This window comes from Ixodes scapularis, unplaced genomic scaffold (genome assembly GCF_016920785.2).
Source record: "Ixodes scapularis isolate PalLabHiFi unplaced genomic scaffold, ASM1692078v2 PGA_scaffold10__122_contigs__length_95168666, whole genome shotgun sequence".
Taxonomy (NCBI): Eukaryota; Metazoa; Arthropoda; class Arachnida; order Ixodida; family Ixodidae; genus Ixodes; species Ixodes scapularis.
In genome coordinates, this window is record NW_024609836.1 from 76,791,403 (window position 1) to 76,805,899 (window position 14,497).

The window sequence follows — 14,497 nt, forward strand, 5'->3', positions numbered from 1 at the left end:
ACATCCAATTTCCAAAAACAAACTTGATGTATTTTCCTAAGAACTCAAGAAAGTGCAAGAAAAATCACTGGGAAACGGCAGGCAGTCAAGGATCAGACAACGCCCCGTGTGAACTGCTAAATTGCTTTATTAAAAGATAGATCTTATATACAGAACATCAGCTGCAGCTTCGACTATATCTTAATATTTATATATATATATAGATGCTTAAAAACAGGATGAGAACAATTAACAATCACTGACTCGCTTGTACCCAAGTACCAATATACAGCAGGGAGCAAACATACCAGATCGTAAAAAAAGGAGCTCTGCCTCACGAAAACATCCAAAAAGCACAGTGGAAGGTAAAAGGAAAAAACCCCGCAAGGTTCAAATCGCAGCAAAAAAAAAACAGCAATTAGTCATCACAACCAAAAATCCAAACTCCCAAACGTTGCTTTACAAACATCCCGACAAGGTGCAAATGCTGTTACATGAATTTATTCCTAGGACAAACAAAGATCATAAAAACAAAAACGGGCCTAAAAAAAACGACGGCGTTAAATCAGTATATTTTATTCCCCTAAGGAAACTGCACTCCTCCCAGACGGACAACTAGTAGTTACTACGAGAGGTGTTCAAGTTAGCGTGTTAACTTGAGAAAGGCAACAAGTCTCCAAAGGGTGGGGTTTTCTCGATTGACATATTTACGGCACGTCCAACTACACTGTGCAAAAACACGAGAAAGTATTGCGATGCATGTACTTTGTTCCAAAGGGCGCAAAGAATTTTAAGGCGCTCGATGGAAATATGAACCAAACATTAGGTGGAATGTTAAAAACAAACTTTTGTGGGCTTCTTTCTTTTTTCTTTTTCTCTCATTGCCTGAAGCATGTTGCATTGAGGGCTGAAAAAAACTGTGGGAAGTGCAAATGCTTCTGAGCGATACAGAAAATTTTTAAAAAAGCTTCAAATGCAGAAATAAATATTTGTGGCTCCGCCAACGCCTTTAAAGCGACTTCTTGGACGCGAGCAAACCACTGTTGCCGGCCTTTCGCCGTGTTCCGGACAAACTCGGTTACGTGGAGACAATAAATAGGGGAGCGGGAGGTTGCCCCAAAGCTCGTTCAAGTACAAAGGGCATGACTAGACAACGAAAATAAACAAAAAAAGAAAAAGAAAAAGCTGTTACGAAAAAAAACAAAAAACGAGAGAGCCGACCAGAGTAACACACATGGCAATTGGAGCTTTGCACCCGCAACCCCGATATAAATGAGAAGGAATTCAAAAAAGAAAAATGTCGAAGGCTCGCATTTTCTTCTTGAAAAGCAAGATGAGAAGTCCTTGGCTATTGTGCATCGACAGGAGCGGATTACGCTGCTCAGCATGCCGTCGAGGGACGTCTCAAACCAAGGGATCGGCCAGCATCGCACGTCAACAACGAGCACAATCCCGCGATCCAGAAGCGGCATTGGAGTCAGCTCGCTAGTCGCCGAATTGGCTCTAAATACTCTAGACTGCAAGGTTACAACCGTTTAATAAACTCTTTCAGACAACCTAAACCAGTGTTCGTGATATGCAGGCAAAAAGCCTACCCCCCTAAAAAAAAAAAATGACAGGGATTTAAGAAAAAAGTTAAAGAAATGTTACGAATTTGGATTTCTCTCATGACACTGTTTGCAGATTGAAAATGAAAAAGAAAAAAAAAAGGGAGCCGTTCACTACTCGCAACGTTTTGTCTGCATTGCCAAAAAAAAAAAATCCTAGCTCAAACAAAGGGATTACTTCAACGAAAAAAAGATAGCGATGAAACCAGAACACGCAAAGGAAGGGTATGTCCCCGAGGGAGGAGGAAGCAGATATTTCGCGACGACGTAGACCCGATGCTTGACCGACGCTGGGCCGGTGTCCTGCCGGACTCAGCCCGACGTCCAGGCGGTCTAGGTTCAATCAGCAAGCGCAATCGGCGGGGGCACGCCTTTGCTGCTGGGTGCGGTTCAGCTTCCGCAGGGTCGCCTCACCGTACTGGATGCCGGAACCAATGCGCTCAGGATCCAGCTCTCCTGAAGGGAAAAAAGAGGTCAAACGTTAAAGGGACACTGACAGGGTATTTATGCTCGCCGAGAATTTTAGTTGTACGTGACATATGAGAGCCAAACTACCCAGAACAGAATTTGCGGCTCGAAATTCGGTTTCTTTCTGCCCGAAAACCGCCGATCGAGAACTGGCCTGTTTGAGTCGCGCTCACTCTTTTCCGAGGGCACGGGCCGTTTTCTAAGGTTTAGACGCGACCACCAAATTTAATCAAAGTCGTGGGTCATTGAAGGTACACACACAGTCAAAACTAAAAATAGAAAAAAATATGAAACCCATTCTTTGTGGCTTCCAAAAAGCTGCACATACGTTGACAGAAAAGAGGTTGCACAGACAACCAAAAGTATTCTGTGCGTTCACTGCATAATTCTCAACATGGCGTCATTTCGCGTATCGTGGAACTCGCGGATGACGGCGGACGACGGGCGCGGGACCCCTACTTCAAAACTGTGGTTCATGAAACCGGCGAATTCTGTCTTCCTTTGAAATAGAAATATTGCACCGTTCAAAAGAATCGATATTCATCCCGTACGACACGCCCGAACAGCAAGCCGACAGCAAGAAGACGTCGCCGAGCTGTCGTCCTTTCTCGTCGCAGAAGACATCGCTCGCTCGAACGTCAAGCACGAAGTGTGTACTTAGTGTTAAATATGCTCGCGTACAGTTTCTTTACTAGGTGCAAATGTGGCCAATGCGTGGTGCTGCCCGACTTCAAGCCGGGAGTGCATCTACTGGAGGGAAATCGGCAGCAAACTTTACGACATACAGTCGACCGGCTGCATTACTACAAACGAAAGAGTTCCTTCAGTAGCTCAGTGGAAAGATGACTGCTTCACACGCAGCAGGGACAAGTGCAATCCCTAATGGGCGTACCTTTTTTTTTTTTAGGCATTTTGCAATGTTTACATTTATTTTTTTACAATTATCTGAAAAAAAAATTGTTGTGGATGATACGTCGCTGAACTAAATGGTATGGGATTCCATTTTTGACACCTCTGCCGCACAATGCCACTTTCAGATGCAGGACATGGGAGGCAACTCTTCACGCAACATCTTGGGAGTATTTTTGTCGGAGCCGATCACGGGAATTCACCATGGGCACTCACTACTAATTGCTAACACTTAAATGTAGAAAACAACTCATCTTAACTACAGAACAGCGAGCGGAACAACCATAACTGCAAACGAATCGCACGGCAGACGGATCCCGCAACGCGTTTCGTCTGCTGCGCGCAAAAGAAAAAAAAAAAAAAAAATTGCACGGTCGGGTGTAGCGCGTGCCTTCCGCCACTCACTCTCTCCTCTCCACTGCTCTGTGCGGTGCGGGGGTTCTGGCTCCGAGCAGTTGCGTTTTTTGGCTTTATTAAAAAAATATGCGACTCTGTAGCAAAATATTAATTGAGTAATATTCCGACACCATAATAAATCGCTTGGCAAAAAATGAAAAAAAAAAACTTTTTGGGAGGTGTCAGTGTCCCTTTAACATCATCGGTTAAATCAGGTTAGGTTAAAATTATGTTAGGTTAGCGTTAAAGGGACACTTACAGGGTATTTATGCCCGCTAAGGTTTTTACAGCAAGCTGTTAAAGGTTACGTTCCCCAGTTTTGTGTCCGTGGACAAATGGATCTCAACGCAACCCTGTGGACAGCTACCGCCATCTATGAGCGACGGTGGCAACCAGACAACTGGCTTGCCAATTGTCTGATTGCCGCCGTCGCTCATAGATGGTGGCAACCTTTCCAGCCCTTCCACCAGAGTGGAAAGGCTGGAAGTCATCGTTGAGGTCGTCCTAGACCTCAACGATGTGTATTATTATCACGGAAGGTTACCGCCAATATTACGGTAGTAATTTCGCTGATGACCTCTCTATTCTAACAGGAGGGGAAAACGGTGACAGCTTCATTAAATTAAAAAAAAATTCTCCAACCACAAAACTAAAAAGAAGTCCCAACGTTTCCAAGCCTACTTGGCTCCTTCAGTGGTGGCTATAGGTCGTACGAAGCTGTCACAGCTTCAACCTCTTCGTCTTTGTAAATAAGAAAGCATTATTTCCTCTTTTTAAGCAGGCGGTAAGGCACCTAGGGATCTGCTGATGTTTCCTGGCATCTGTTAGATGCGCCAGGATCCCAAGAGAAGCCTTTTTCTTAAATTTGGCTCAGTGTCAATCACGTGCGTATGAGAGAAGTCAATCGGATAGTCCCGTGCTTTGCAGTGTTCGGCAACTGCGATGCGTTTGCGGTCGAAGTTACGCATGTCGCTCTTGTGCTGTGACTAAATTAGGAAGTTTTAGAACAGTACACGCTAGAGCTTTGCATACGCAAAAAATGGCGTCATCGCCACTGCGCATGCGCCGAACGCTAACTAGGTTTTCTGTGTGCTATTTTAGCGTATGCCATTTTTTTTAAACTGCGTGCGTATGCATTCTTTGTGCTCCTCCAAAAAGGATTCGCAATGAGAAGTTGGCTAAAGCCAAGAAGAGCAGTTAAAAAACGGTGGCTCCCAGGCCCATGGCTGCAGGCGCTTTGGCGGTGTCGTGAGGGTGACGTCAGCGGCATCTTCGGGACTCTGATTTTTACAGGACGACATTGCACTCGGTTTGTAAAACCCAATAAGGCGGGCAACTATCACCGGCAACTTGATGCTTGCGACGCGCAAACATTTTTTGGCGAAGGTATGGTGTGCGAAGGTCAGTACCCGAGACACCTCTTGCAGAGGTGACGCAAGCGACACGACCAAACGACCGGTCGCGTCGCAATTTCATGTTGAAACAGATCTAAAATATGGTAAGGGTGCAGGCGAGATGGTGAATGTTAACCATGTTGAATTAACCTGAGACTGGGGTAGAGAGGAAACATCAAAACATAGAAGAGACAAAAAATAGACAGGACGACGTCTTGCCAGGAGTGGGCGCGACGCCAATTTCTCCGATCTGAACCTACTGTTCTAACCATGTGTCGTGTGCTATTCTCGTGTTGGTGCGCATATTTAATGTTTGCGCGCTCCACTAGGCGAGTGTGTGCGTGGACGACTGCTCCGAGGATGCGCTACACCCGAAGCATGTTAGGCCTATAGGTCGAGCCGACGGTGGTCGGCTGCCAGCAAAAGCTGCAAGCTCCACGACGTGCCAAAGGTAGAGTTAATTAGAACTAAGGATGGCCTGATGCGTGTGCTATATACGGTCATGTGCTAGTCGTACGCACAGACACGACAGCAGTTTCCGATCAAAACAACAAGCGCCGTCGAATGAACAGGAACGGCGGACCAAGTGAAACATCTGAACTATTGAGCCGAACAGAAATTTTCCACTGGGGTGTCTCAGCTTGTAAACATTAGTAGCAGTATGCGATGAGAATGGAAGTGAATAGTGCATTGTTTGTATGGGCTCCGTAAAGTGCGCTACAATTTCGGACGCGTAAATCGTGTAATTTAGGCATCGTACGCTCTCTTCGGTGGTAGTTTCTTGGGTCATCGTCAAAGTTTACTTTGATGGTGCACCGGCCCTCTCAGGGGTGAGACAGGTGAAACAGGTTTTGGAGCAATTTTTGGAGCAGAAAAATCTGGAATTTGGAGCAGCTTAGGAGCACAAAATTCTCGTTTTTGAGCAGCAGTTTATGCATCTTGGAGAAACTTCGAAGCAGAAAAGTCTACAGTTTGGAGCAAATTAGGAGCAGAAAATGTTAGAGCAGCTTATCAGCAATTTAAATCATAAAAAAATTTGGTTTAAATCACATCAATCCAATTTTCCTTTTTTAATTTTTTTTTTTCATCGATTTTAATAAGTCATCAGTGCCGATACGCACAGAGATAAAATACAAAAGAACAAAAAAATAGAAAAGGCAAACCCGAGTTCAATGCACATAGATGAGGACAAGAAACACAGGCTTGCTGCGAAGTTAGGCAGGCACCAGGTCAGGCATGTAGCCAGGGGGAAGGCCCATGGGGCCCGGGCCCCCCCTGAAATCTTTCATTTTGCTGGGACCTCCTCTCCCCCTCCCCCTCATACAGCATTTTGTCATGGGAGGGGCCCCCCCCGAACCAAAATCCTGGCTACGTGCCTGCACCAGGTACTTCAAGCTTATACGAACTGGTGCCAAAGAGCAATTGTAGTGCAAAACCTTTTAAAGCGGTGATTCGAGAGCATGAACAGGGGGTTTACTACAACCAGAGATCGATCGGACGCTCGTAAAAGCATGTGCAGATAGGAAAAACTCCCCACATAAGCGAGTCCCAAGGTAAATAGTGAATTGGTAGAAAAACTATAAGCAGCACATGCACGCTGAATACGGGTGTGTGACCGATTCATTCGATTGTTCACGCACTGGAAGCATGTGCGGGATAACCGAAAGTACTCATGGCGACGGCGCCATCCATTTCGACGAGAAAATTACGGATACGAATGAACGATTACACATTGGAGGCACTCAAACGCAAGAAATACTTGCTGATCTTGATAGCCTGTGCGTTGTACCTCCTGCGGCCAGACAGCGAGACTGCGTGACAGCACACCGGTAGCATGCGGTCACAAATGACAGCGAAAAATAGTAGGAAAATCGGGAAAAAACCATGTATCATAGGTAGAAAAAAGCACGACAGCTGAAATCTTCGAATGCGGTGGTTGCTTGCGCCACCCTGTACCCGTGCCGTGTACTTTACTACGACGAGATTGAATGTTACCAACCAAGCTCTCGTTTCCCGCTAAATCTAGCATCGTCGCAAACGTTTTTTTAGTTTTTGAGTTACTTTGGTGAAGTGGGGCAGTTTCGAATGATTTTGCGCTTTTGGCGCAACTAGGCACAGAAAATTGGGTTTGTATCAAAATGGTGCAATTGGCACAGATGTCACACCCCTGCCCTCTGTCAGAAAGAAGTTGCTGTGGAATATCAAGTGCATAGATTTTATCGAGGCATCCCGACAGAACCACCGGAGTCGTTTGGCACGACTCCGGCGAACCTGCCAAGCAGCTTGCTTTAATGGACGCGATATTGTGATTTTTTGTTTTTTTGTTGACATTTTTGCGACATTTTGGAGAAAATGAAAGCTGGTTTGCACTCGTTATCCCTCATCATTTTCTTGCATTCGTACTGCCAACCACTGCTCCGAATCGCTGTTTTGAAGGGTGACCGCGTGATTACGCAACGAGGCCGAACCACATTGACCGACTGCACAATTAGTACCAACCAGGAGGCAGAATTATGGAGCAGAGACGATGCGACTGTCATGGAGATGCACATGCGCAAAGTGGAGCAGTTTGTCAGGGCACGCTGGACTGCGCTGGTCTTCACTGGACCGTAAACACAGCCGTTCGGGCGATTCTCGGCGCAGCATGACGTGGCGCAGTGGTCGACGAACGTATGTTTGCACAGGCGCGCGTTGCATTCGTCGACGTTGCGGCAAAAACAGCTTTTTAGGCAGCAGGTAAAATGAAATGTTGCGCTACCGACCGGGACTTCACAAACTCCCAACATATTTTTCTGCAAAATTCTCGAGTGCCAAGGAATGGGCAGCACGTGTAGTTACATGCACTTCACACGCTAACTCCTGCAACGCAGGGCGATAAGAATGCTGCGTGCTGGGACGCGATACGGACGTATACAGAGTGCTGAGACTGCCTACGGAATAGAAGAGCTTGCGTAGAAGTTCCACTCACCCGATTCTATCTTGGCCAGTATCGTTTTGGCGCACTTGAGAAAGGCCTCCTCCACGTTCTCCCCGGTCAGGGCACTGGTCTCCAGAAACATGAGCTCTGGAGAACAAAACGCACAACGCAGCACGTGAATCCCATCTGAAATATTACACGCACTGTGCTACACTAGTCGGCAACCGGTTAAAAGGTCAAAGTCCCCCCTCTTTCCTTCTTAGTAGTGCAAACGCTGGAGAGAATGCGACCTCCTCTCCAGCGTCCCCTCTGCTAAAATGGAAGGAGGGGGGGAGGAGCTCCCTTTGAACTCTTACCCTGTCGCTGACTAGACACATTTTATATTTGCCTGCAAAGTCTTTACCCTGTGCACACCATCGTATTCAATTTACGAATGCAGCCATTGTCCCTCATTTTCTTCATTTCTTGTTGTCTTTTTCTTTTTCACCCACTCGCGATCATTATTGTCCCAAGACAGTAGGCGGCATTTCCGCGTTGGGTTGAATTGCAAGTCGAAGTGCAGTCGAAGACTAAAAGACACAAACATGTGCATGCACAAAATAAGAGTGCATTGTCACTGTGCACTTTCTGGACGCGATTGGATTAGCCACGAAGAACACGCACAAATTAAGGCGCCGAGAGCTGCGACACTGTGCTTCTGGCGTTACTTGATTGGGGCCGTCGGCTCATAGACTCCACTGCGCTCTGAAGGCACTCCACCTTCCTCCACTGATCACTCCTCGTCCGCACGCACTCTTATCTCTATTTTTGGCTCGCCCACAGTCATGATCATCCCAGGGTAGCGAGCAGCGCTCTTCAAAACATGTCATTACTTTTACTTACAGAGGGGCTTTACGAGACGTGAGGAGAGGGAGTGGGGGGCAGGCTACGGTAATTTGGTTATCCACTGTGCGCTTTTTGCAAAAGACGTATTGGTTGCTCGAGTGTTTTCCCTAATTTCTGGTGTTACTGCAAGTGAGGCTAACAATCTTGTGTTTGTCCTCTAGTCAACCAAGCAGGTTATCTGGTGCCAGGAGATAATCTTCTGCCTGTATTGACAGAGGTTATGACCCTCCGATAAACCTTCCCAGAGATAAACGGTGGTCGAGGGAAAAAAAGATGTGCGAGCCTCGTGCTGGCCCTTGTGACCTCATACCGATCAACAAGAATAAAAACCTCTACTCTCTCCATGTTTTAGGAATTTGAAGCGTTCAGCCTAAACACCAAATTACCAAATGCAAAAAAAAAAAAAAAAAAAAAAGAAGTGTCACGGTGTTTTTAGGTATTTGTTGAAGCCAATTTCTACCTTCCGGCAGTTGCCGTGCATTACCATTGCGAGACCCCTCGGAGAAAAGGGAAGCAGGGCGGGCGGCGCCGTTCCCGAAATCGTGCAGCTAGTACTTTTGTTGAACGGGTATTTAAGCCCCACAACATTGAAGATCAATTGCTTGATTCATTTTCCCGAAAATAAGAGCAAAAATAATGGTGCTCCGACTCCAAACTGCTGGAACTTACGCGGACCACCAAGCGTGAACGAGACCTGCGGCAGAAGGGTCACATCCACCTTTGTCGCCGTATCACAGCCAAGGATTGCGGAAGGCAGCAGCATGACAACCACGCACCACGTGTGAGCAGCTCACCGTTTTCCTGGGCGAAGCGGCTGGCCTCGAGGAAGGTGACCTCTCGGTCGTCTTCCAGGTCCTTCTTGTTTCCGACCAGCAGGATGACGATGTTGGGGCTTGCCAGGGTGCGCGCATCCGTCAGCCAGTTGGTCAGCGCATTGTATGTCTCACGGCTGCACAGCCAAAAAAGGAACAAGCGCCGTGGGGTGTCGGTGGGTGCAAAGTGCCCGCAGCTGTGGTCAAGGACATTTCGTCCAGACGACGCGTGTTCCGCGTTGTTGGAGCCAGACCGAGAGAATGTGTGTCGGAGTCCTTGGTGACCAAAACCGTCCGATTAGCTCCAGTGGCTCAGAAATTCATCTGACGACCTCTTTCTTTTGAACCCCTTTACGCTCGAGAAGGTTTCTGTTTTGGGGTGAAACTAGATTTACTTGGTAGCAGCTTGTTGGCCACTGCTAGCAATTGCGAGCTCAATGGTAACACAAAGGCAAGAAAACAGACACAATGTTGAGCTATAATACCTTTTAAATAACACTGCCACAGCTACATCCGCAATTTCGGACACTCACAATCCTGGCCCAATGCAAATAGAAAAAAAAAACTATAGATCGACTAGCTGACGTAGGCAGCATGAATGCAAAACCCCCAAAGACATAGGCCAAGCGCTGATAAACAAGATCACGAGGGAAGCACACAAAACGGAAACGAGCCAGAAAAGCAGCTCAGTATAAAAACACCCACCTGGTGATGTCGTACACAAGCAATGCTCCCGCAGCTCCTCGGTAGTAGCTCCTGGTCACAGACCTACCGGGAAGACACCGACCGTTCGATCACTAATCACCCGTGGACGCCGCACACTCCCCTCAACAAAGTCGTCACCAACGAAACACCCGACGGGAGGAATCCTTGTTTGTACCACCACCGAGCCTCACAACAACCATTTGTGTCAACCGAAAAGTGTGCCCCTTCACACTTTACCCCAAACTCTGCCGCTCACCTGAATCGCTCCTGACCAGCCGTGTCCCAGATCTGGAGCTTCACTGACCGTCCCCCGACGTTCACCACCTTGGATCCAAACTCCACTCCAATCGTGTGGTTGGACTCCGCCTTGACTGGAGTCGTGCAGCGCAACACACAAAAACCACAGGTCAAGCAGGCTCGCTCGACGCTGTCCGATCATTTCAGAATTGCAAAAGTGCGATGAAAGGCGTTCAGAATAGGCAGGTAACAAAATACAGCAAGAGAAAGATGGAGATAGCCCGGGGTGAGGTCAGACCTGGTCTTTAGACTCGTCCTATCCAGTCACCAAACATTCCCAGGCTCCGAAAAATTGGAGCCAACCGACAGCCACATTGATGCCGGCACGGAGAGCCGACAACAAGGTTCTGTTCACAACCGTGGCAAACTACCCATAAATCAAATGCAACAGGCAGGCATTCTCAATAGCTGCACATTATTTTGCGAAGAATCATCGCTGGTAAACTACATCCTATTTATATCGTCGGTCTCACTAGCTCCACCGACTCCTTTCCAGCACCGAGGCTAGATTCATGTAGGGGCGTTAAATAACCTTGAGAAGCTGGGTTGGACAGAGGCGCCCCCTGAGCCACGGGAAGTTTTAGCAGCTACAGTGAAGGGTGATCCTGGGCCCTGCCCGAATGCGGCATACTTACACTTGTTCTCAATGAACTGGTGCAGGAGGCAGGACTTGCCCGTGCCAGCACTGCCGATGACTAGAAACTTGAAGAGGTAATCTGCGAGAAAAGGTGTCTGTCAATTCCGCAAACACAGAAGTCAATGCCACCATTTCTGTAGGGCCTTTCGTTGACCGACGAAAGCCAACGTCCATCCACTTCCTGAAAAACCTTGTGCAACGATGCTGCTACACACACGCATGTTAACTGGCAACCATGACACACTGCCAGACTGCACGGGAAGCACTGCTAAACAATGGGCGTGTAAGCTCACCTAATCCTCGCGTTTTAGTCACCCTCTCCCATAGCACACTGCAAACAACTTGTGCAGTACATAATCAGTATGCTGAAGAATTGGGAGCGAACCAAATACCTCCACCCCGGTGAACCAGTTTCCAGCGATATTCCTCTACACATGTAGAAGCTAGTAACCAAATGCAGCCACACGAAGCGTGCCAATCCCTGTTGCTGATTCGTCGACACATCCCAAGATCGATCGACAGCTGTTTGCCTATCGGTAAAAGCAAACCGAAGGCCAATCGGATACGAGGCCAGGGATAATGCTACTCGAAAGTCAATCATACACAATTCGTTTGCAAACTTTTTTTTTTAACACTTTAGCGTTGCTAGTTGGCCACGCACTTCTCCAAAAAGTCGCCAAAAAGCTCGATTTTGCTCCGTAACCCGACAAAGATGTGCCTTTGACAGCGATAGCCCAAACTGGGCCATGCACCAACATAGCAACACATATCATGGTGGTTCCAGCCAAACTCACCGACAACGGGCGGTACCATCGCGCACAGACCACGGACACCTCTCGACTCAGCTCGAAATTAAGTCGAAGTTCTCAGAAAACGAAGGCACGCACGCAAGCAACGGACTTTGGCTTTTCCAGCCGAGAGCAAATGTCACTCCCGACAACGTTTCAGACGCACATTGCACAGCGGCGAGCCATCGAATCGTCGAAGCCTACGTTTAACCAAAACACAAAAACAAAAAAAAAAACTGCGGCGATGACGCATTTCGGCGTTGAACGTAAGAAAACAAGCATAAATTGAGGGACGGTTGACACTTTCCTACCGGATTTCCTACGTTTGAGCATTGCTTGGTCGGCGGGCGAATCGGCGAACACGACCACGACACGGGACAAAACACGCACGAAAACGCAAGTACGAGATAGACGTATACAGATATGGGTTCAGCCGGGCTCGATTGCTAGCTCGAACAAAGCTCGTCGCCAACTAGGATCACTAAATGCGATTAATTACTGAGCGACGGCAGAAGAGGCTTAGGCCTAGGATGATGGGCTTGGGCCTTGCCGAAAAGCTTCGAAGGCGACGGTGTTCTCACTTTTTTTCTTCTCGAAAAAGCACACGCGGAGCGTTGAACGAGGAAGTACTTACCGTAGGATTCTGACATGCTTGGCAATGTCAGATATGTGGCTTAGGGGCATCAAATTAGAGCGCGGCTACGCGTACGAGACTGCATCTACTTTGTTTTGTATTTTTGTTGGTCCAGACGGCTCGGTCGCCTCCTGCGAAATCCCAACACCTGATAAACAACTGAATACGAGACAGCAGCAGCAGTCACCCCTGTGGTGACGTCACAGCTGTCTGGTCGCGTTCGGTTATTTTCTACTCTTGTACCCAACGATACTGACTCGACTGACTCGGATCGCGCATTACTAACCACGTGATAGCAAATCAAAGCAGTTGGAGGCTCTGCTTGAAAAGGTTGAAAAGGGTGGAAATGGCGGAAACGTGACGTCCGGTGCTAGTTTCCGGCCGGTTCGAGCTAACTCCGAGGACAATTGAAAACTTAGAAACATCATGTTGCTGGGCCAGCTGAGCATCTTTTGATGTTTGAATATTACCGCTTTAAAGAACCACAAGACCCATTTTCGTCACATTTTGCATCTGCAAATGTGCGCTCCAAATGCAGACGACACGGGGTCAGGGAACACAACACGAACTATGCACACATGCACTCAGGCAAAGCCACATTTAATAAAATTTGTTAGGAAAAAGCGTCATCTCTTCGGCCAAACACTCGTGGACGAAGTTGACAGTTGCCTTATCCGGATCCGCCAGATTGCAGCTCACAAACACTTGACAGCCCGTCCGACTCGCAAGTTTGGACGCCAACGAAGTCGACGTCAGGTCCGATGGATCACCGAGGAGGCCCGTGCTCGTCGGAACTTTGTCGTAGGCAGTCTTCATGGCGACGGCTATGTTGGACAAGTTCGCTCTGCGGGATCCGATCCACAGGAAGAAGCTTTTGTTCATTTTGAGCACGAGGAAATGCACAACGGCTTCGCCGAACTTTCGGGAGAATTCGTGAGTCGAGAACCGTGGCTCGAGCTGCGTTGTTTGGCCGGGTTCCATGGCCTGCAAGTCGACGACACCGACGATACACCGAAAACGCAACACGAATGATGAATGCACGCCGTAGAAGCGTAGAAGTTGGTCCAGTCCAGTCGTCAAGGTAAGGACGCGGATCTATTGGCGGCGTCCATGTTGTTTGGAACGGCCTCAAATAAAAACCAAAGTGTACAAAAGTGACAAAAGCGCCTGGGAAGTGGCGCCACGTTGTGTTGGTGGAAGGAACCACTCTTGGAGCCTGAACATGGTGGCGGGAAATTTGAAAAAATAATTCTGCAAAGATAAAATAAAAATAAAAAAGGACGACGGCAGACACGCACATGTTAATCACTGCCTCCTGTTCTTTTTTTTTTTTAGTACGGTTTTTAATAAGTACACGGTCCAAAGCACGCACAACGCGGTCTATCATACACAAACACGCTCGGTCGTTTTGGTGATTCTATCATCACTGTCCTATCAGTATGGTGCCTGAAGCTATTTTCAACGCTATTCAGCACGCGGCGTTGGCATTGATATGCCCGCAGCACTGTGAACACTAAAGAAGAAAATGTCTTCACCGGTGACCACACAGTTTCTTAGAGTTTCCAAAAACAATCTCGCAGTCTTTGTGCTCGCACACTTTATTAACCGAAAACAACACAAGGGGAAGAGAGTTCACGAGTTCAAGAACATTGAGCAAAAACTATAGCACAAAACAGAGATACCACCAAGGGACAACTTCGAAAAGCCGTTCATGCGCACGTAGACCGACCGGCAGGCTGTTTCCACGATTGCGTAGTTGGTGTACAACAAAACAGACATCAGCAAAGTGTGTATAACTTACAATAAGAACTTGACATCCGACATGAGTACGTTTCGATTAGAGATGAAGTCTCGTAACATAAATTTAAAAACATTTTTTCTTTTTTTTTTTTTTACGTTTGTGTTTAGAGACAGCGTTAGGCGTGGTCTATCTTTGAGGTATGGTGACATCGGTCCACGCTGTAGATGAGACAAATGATTCAGAGTTACATTCATTATAACACATCCTATCTAAGAATTTGGCTTTATAAACAACGCTTTCGAGGAATCTAAAAATATTAATGAAGCCA

The 14,497-nt window shown here is 47.4% G+C and overlaps 2 protein-coding genes across 3 annotated transcripts; both read right to left on the bottom strand.

The window, feature by feature from the left end:
- Positions 1-109: 109 nt before the first annotated feature.
- LOC8035084 (ras-related protein Rab-4B) lies at positions 110-12,748 on the bottom strand. 2 transcript variants are annotated; one of them, XM_002411016.4, is made up of 7 exons: positions 12,429-12,748; positions 11,005-11,085; positions 10,329-10,443; positions 10,073-10,135; positions 9,350-9,504; positions 7,722-7,817; positions 110-2,042 (listed from the first exon to the last, which is right to left on the bottom strand). In XM_002411016.4, the coding sequence occupies exons 1-7, from the start codon at positions 12,442-12,444 to the stop codon at positions 1,930-1,932; spliced, it is 639 nt and encodes a 212-aa protein (XP_002411061.2). In that variant the 5' UTR covers positions 12,445-12,748; the 3' UTR covers positions 110-1,929. The 2 variants fall into 2 exon arrangements, with proteins under 2 accessions (XP_002411061.2, XP_029845712.1); XM_029989852.4 differs by lacking the exon at positions 12,429-12,748 and adding an exon at positions 11,801-12,013.
- Positions 12,749-13,009: 261 nt separating this feature from the next.
- Positions 13,010-13,562, bottom strand: LOC120841055 (proteasome assembly chaperone 4). The gene has a single exon (XM_040211889.3). It carries the CDS (start codon positions 13,407-13,409, stop codon positions 13,029-13,031), a length of 381 nt encoding a protein of 126 aa, XP_040067823.1. The 5' UTR covers positions 13,410-13,562; the 3' UTR covers positions 13,010-13,028.
- Between the last annotated feature and the right edge of the window lie 935 nt (positions 13,563-14,497).

Bases quoted from the DNA above. Each gene is read 5' to 3' on its own strand.
- LOC8035084 (XM_029989852.4), bottom strand. The intron at 9,505-10,072 runs GTGGGTGTTTTT...TTGGCTGTGCAG, and splicing joins CTTGTGTACGACATCACCAG to CCGTGAGACATACAATGCGC. The intron at 7,818-9,349 runs GTGAGCTGCTCA...TTTGTTCTCCAG, and splicing joins CCGCTTCGCCCAGGAAAACG to AGCTCATGTTTCTGGAGACC.
- LOC120841055 (XM_040211889.3), bottom strand. From the start codon at position 13,409: ATGGAACCCGGCCAAACAACGCAGCTCGAGCCACGGTTCTCGACTCAC.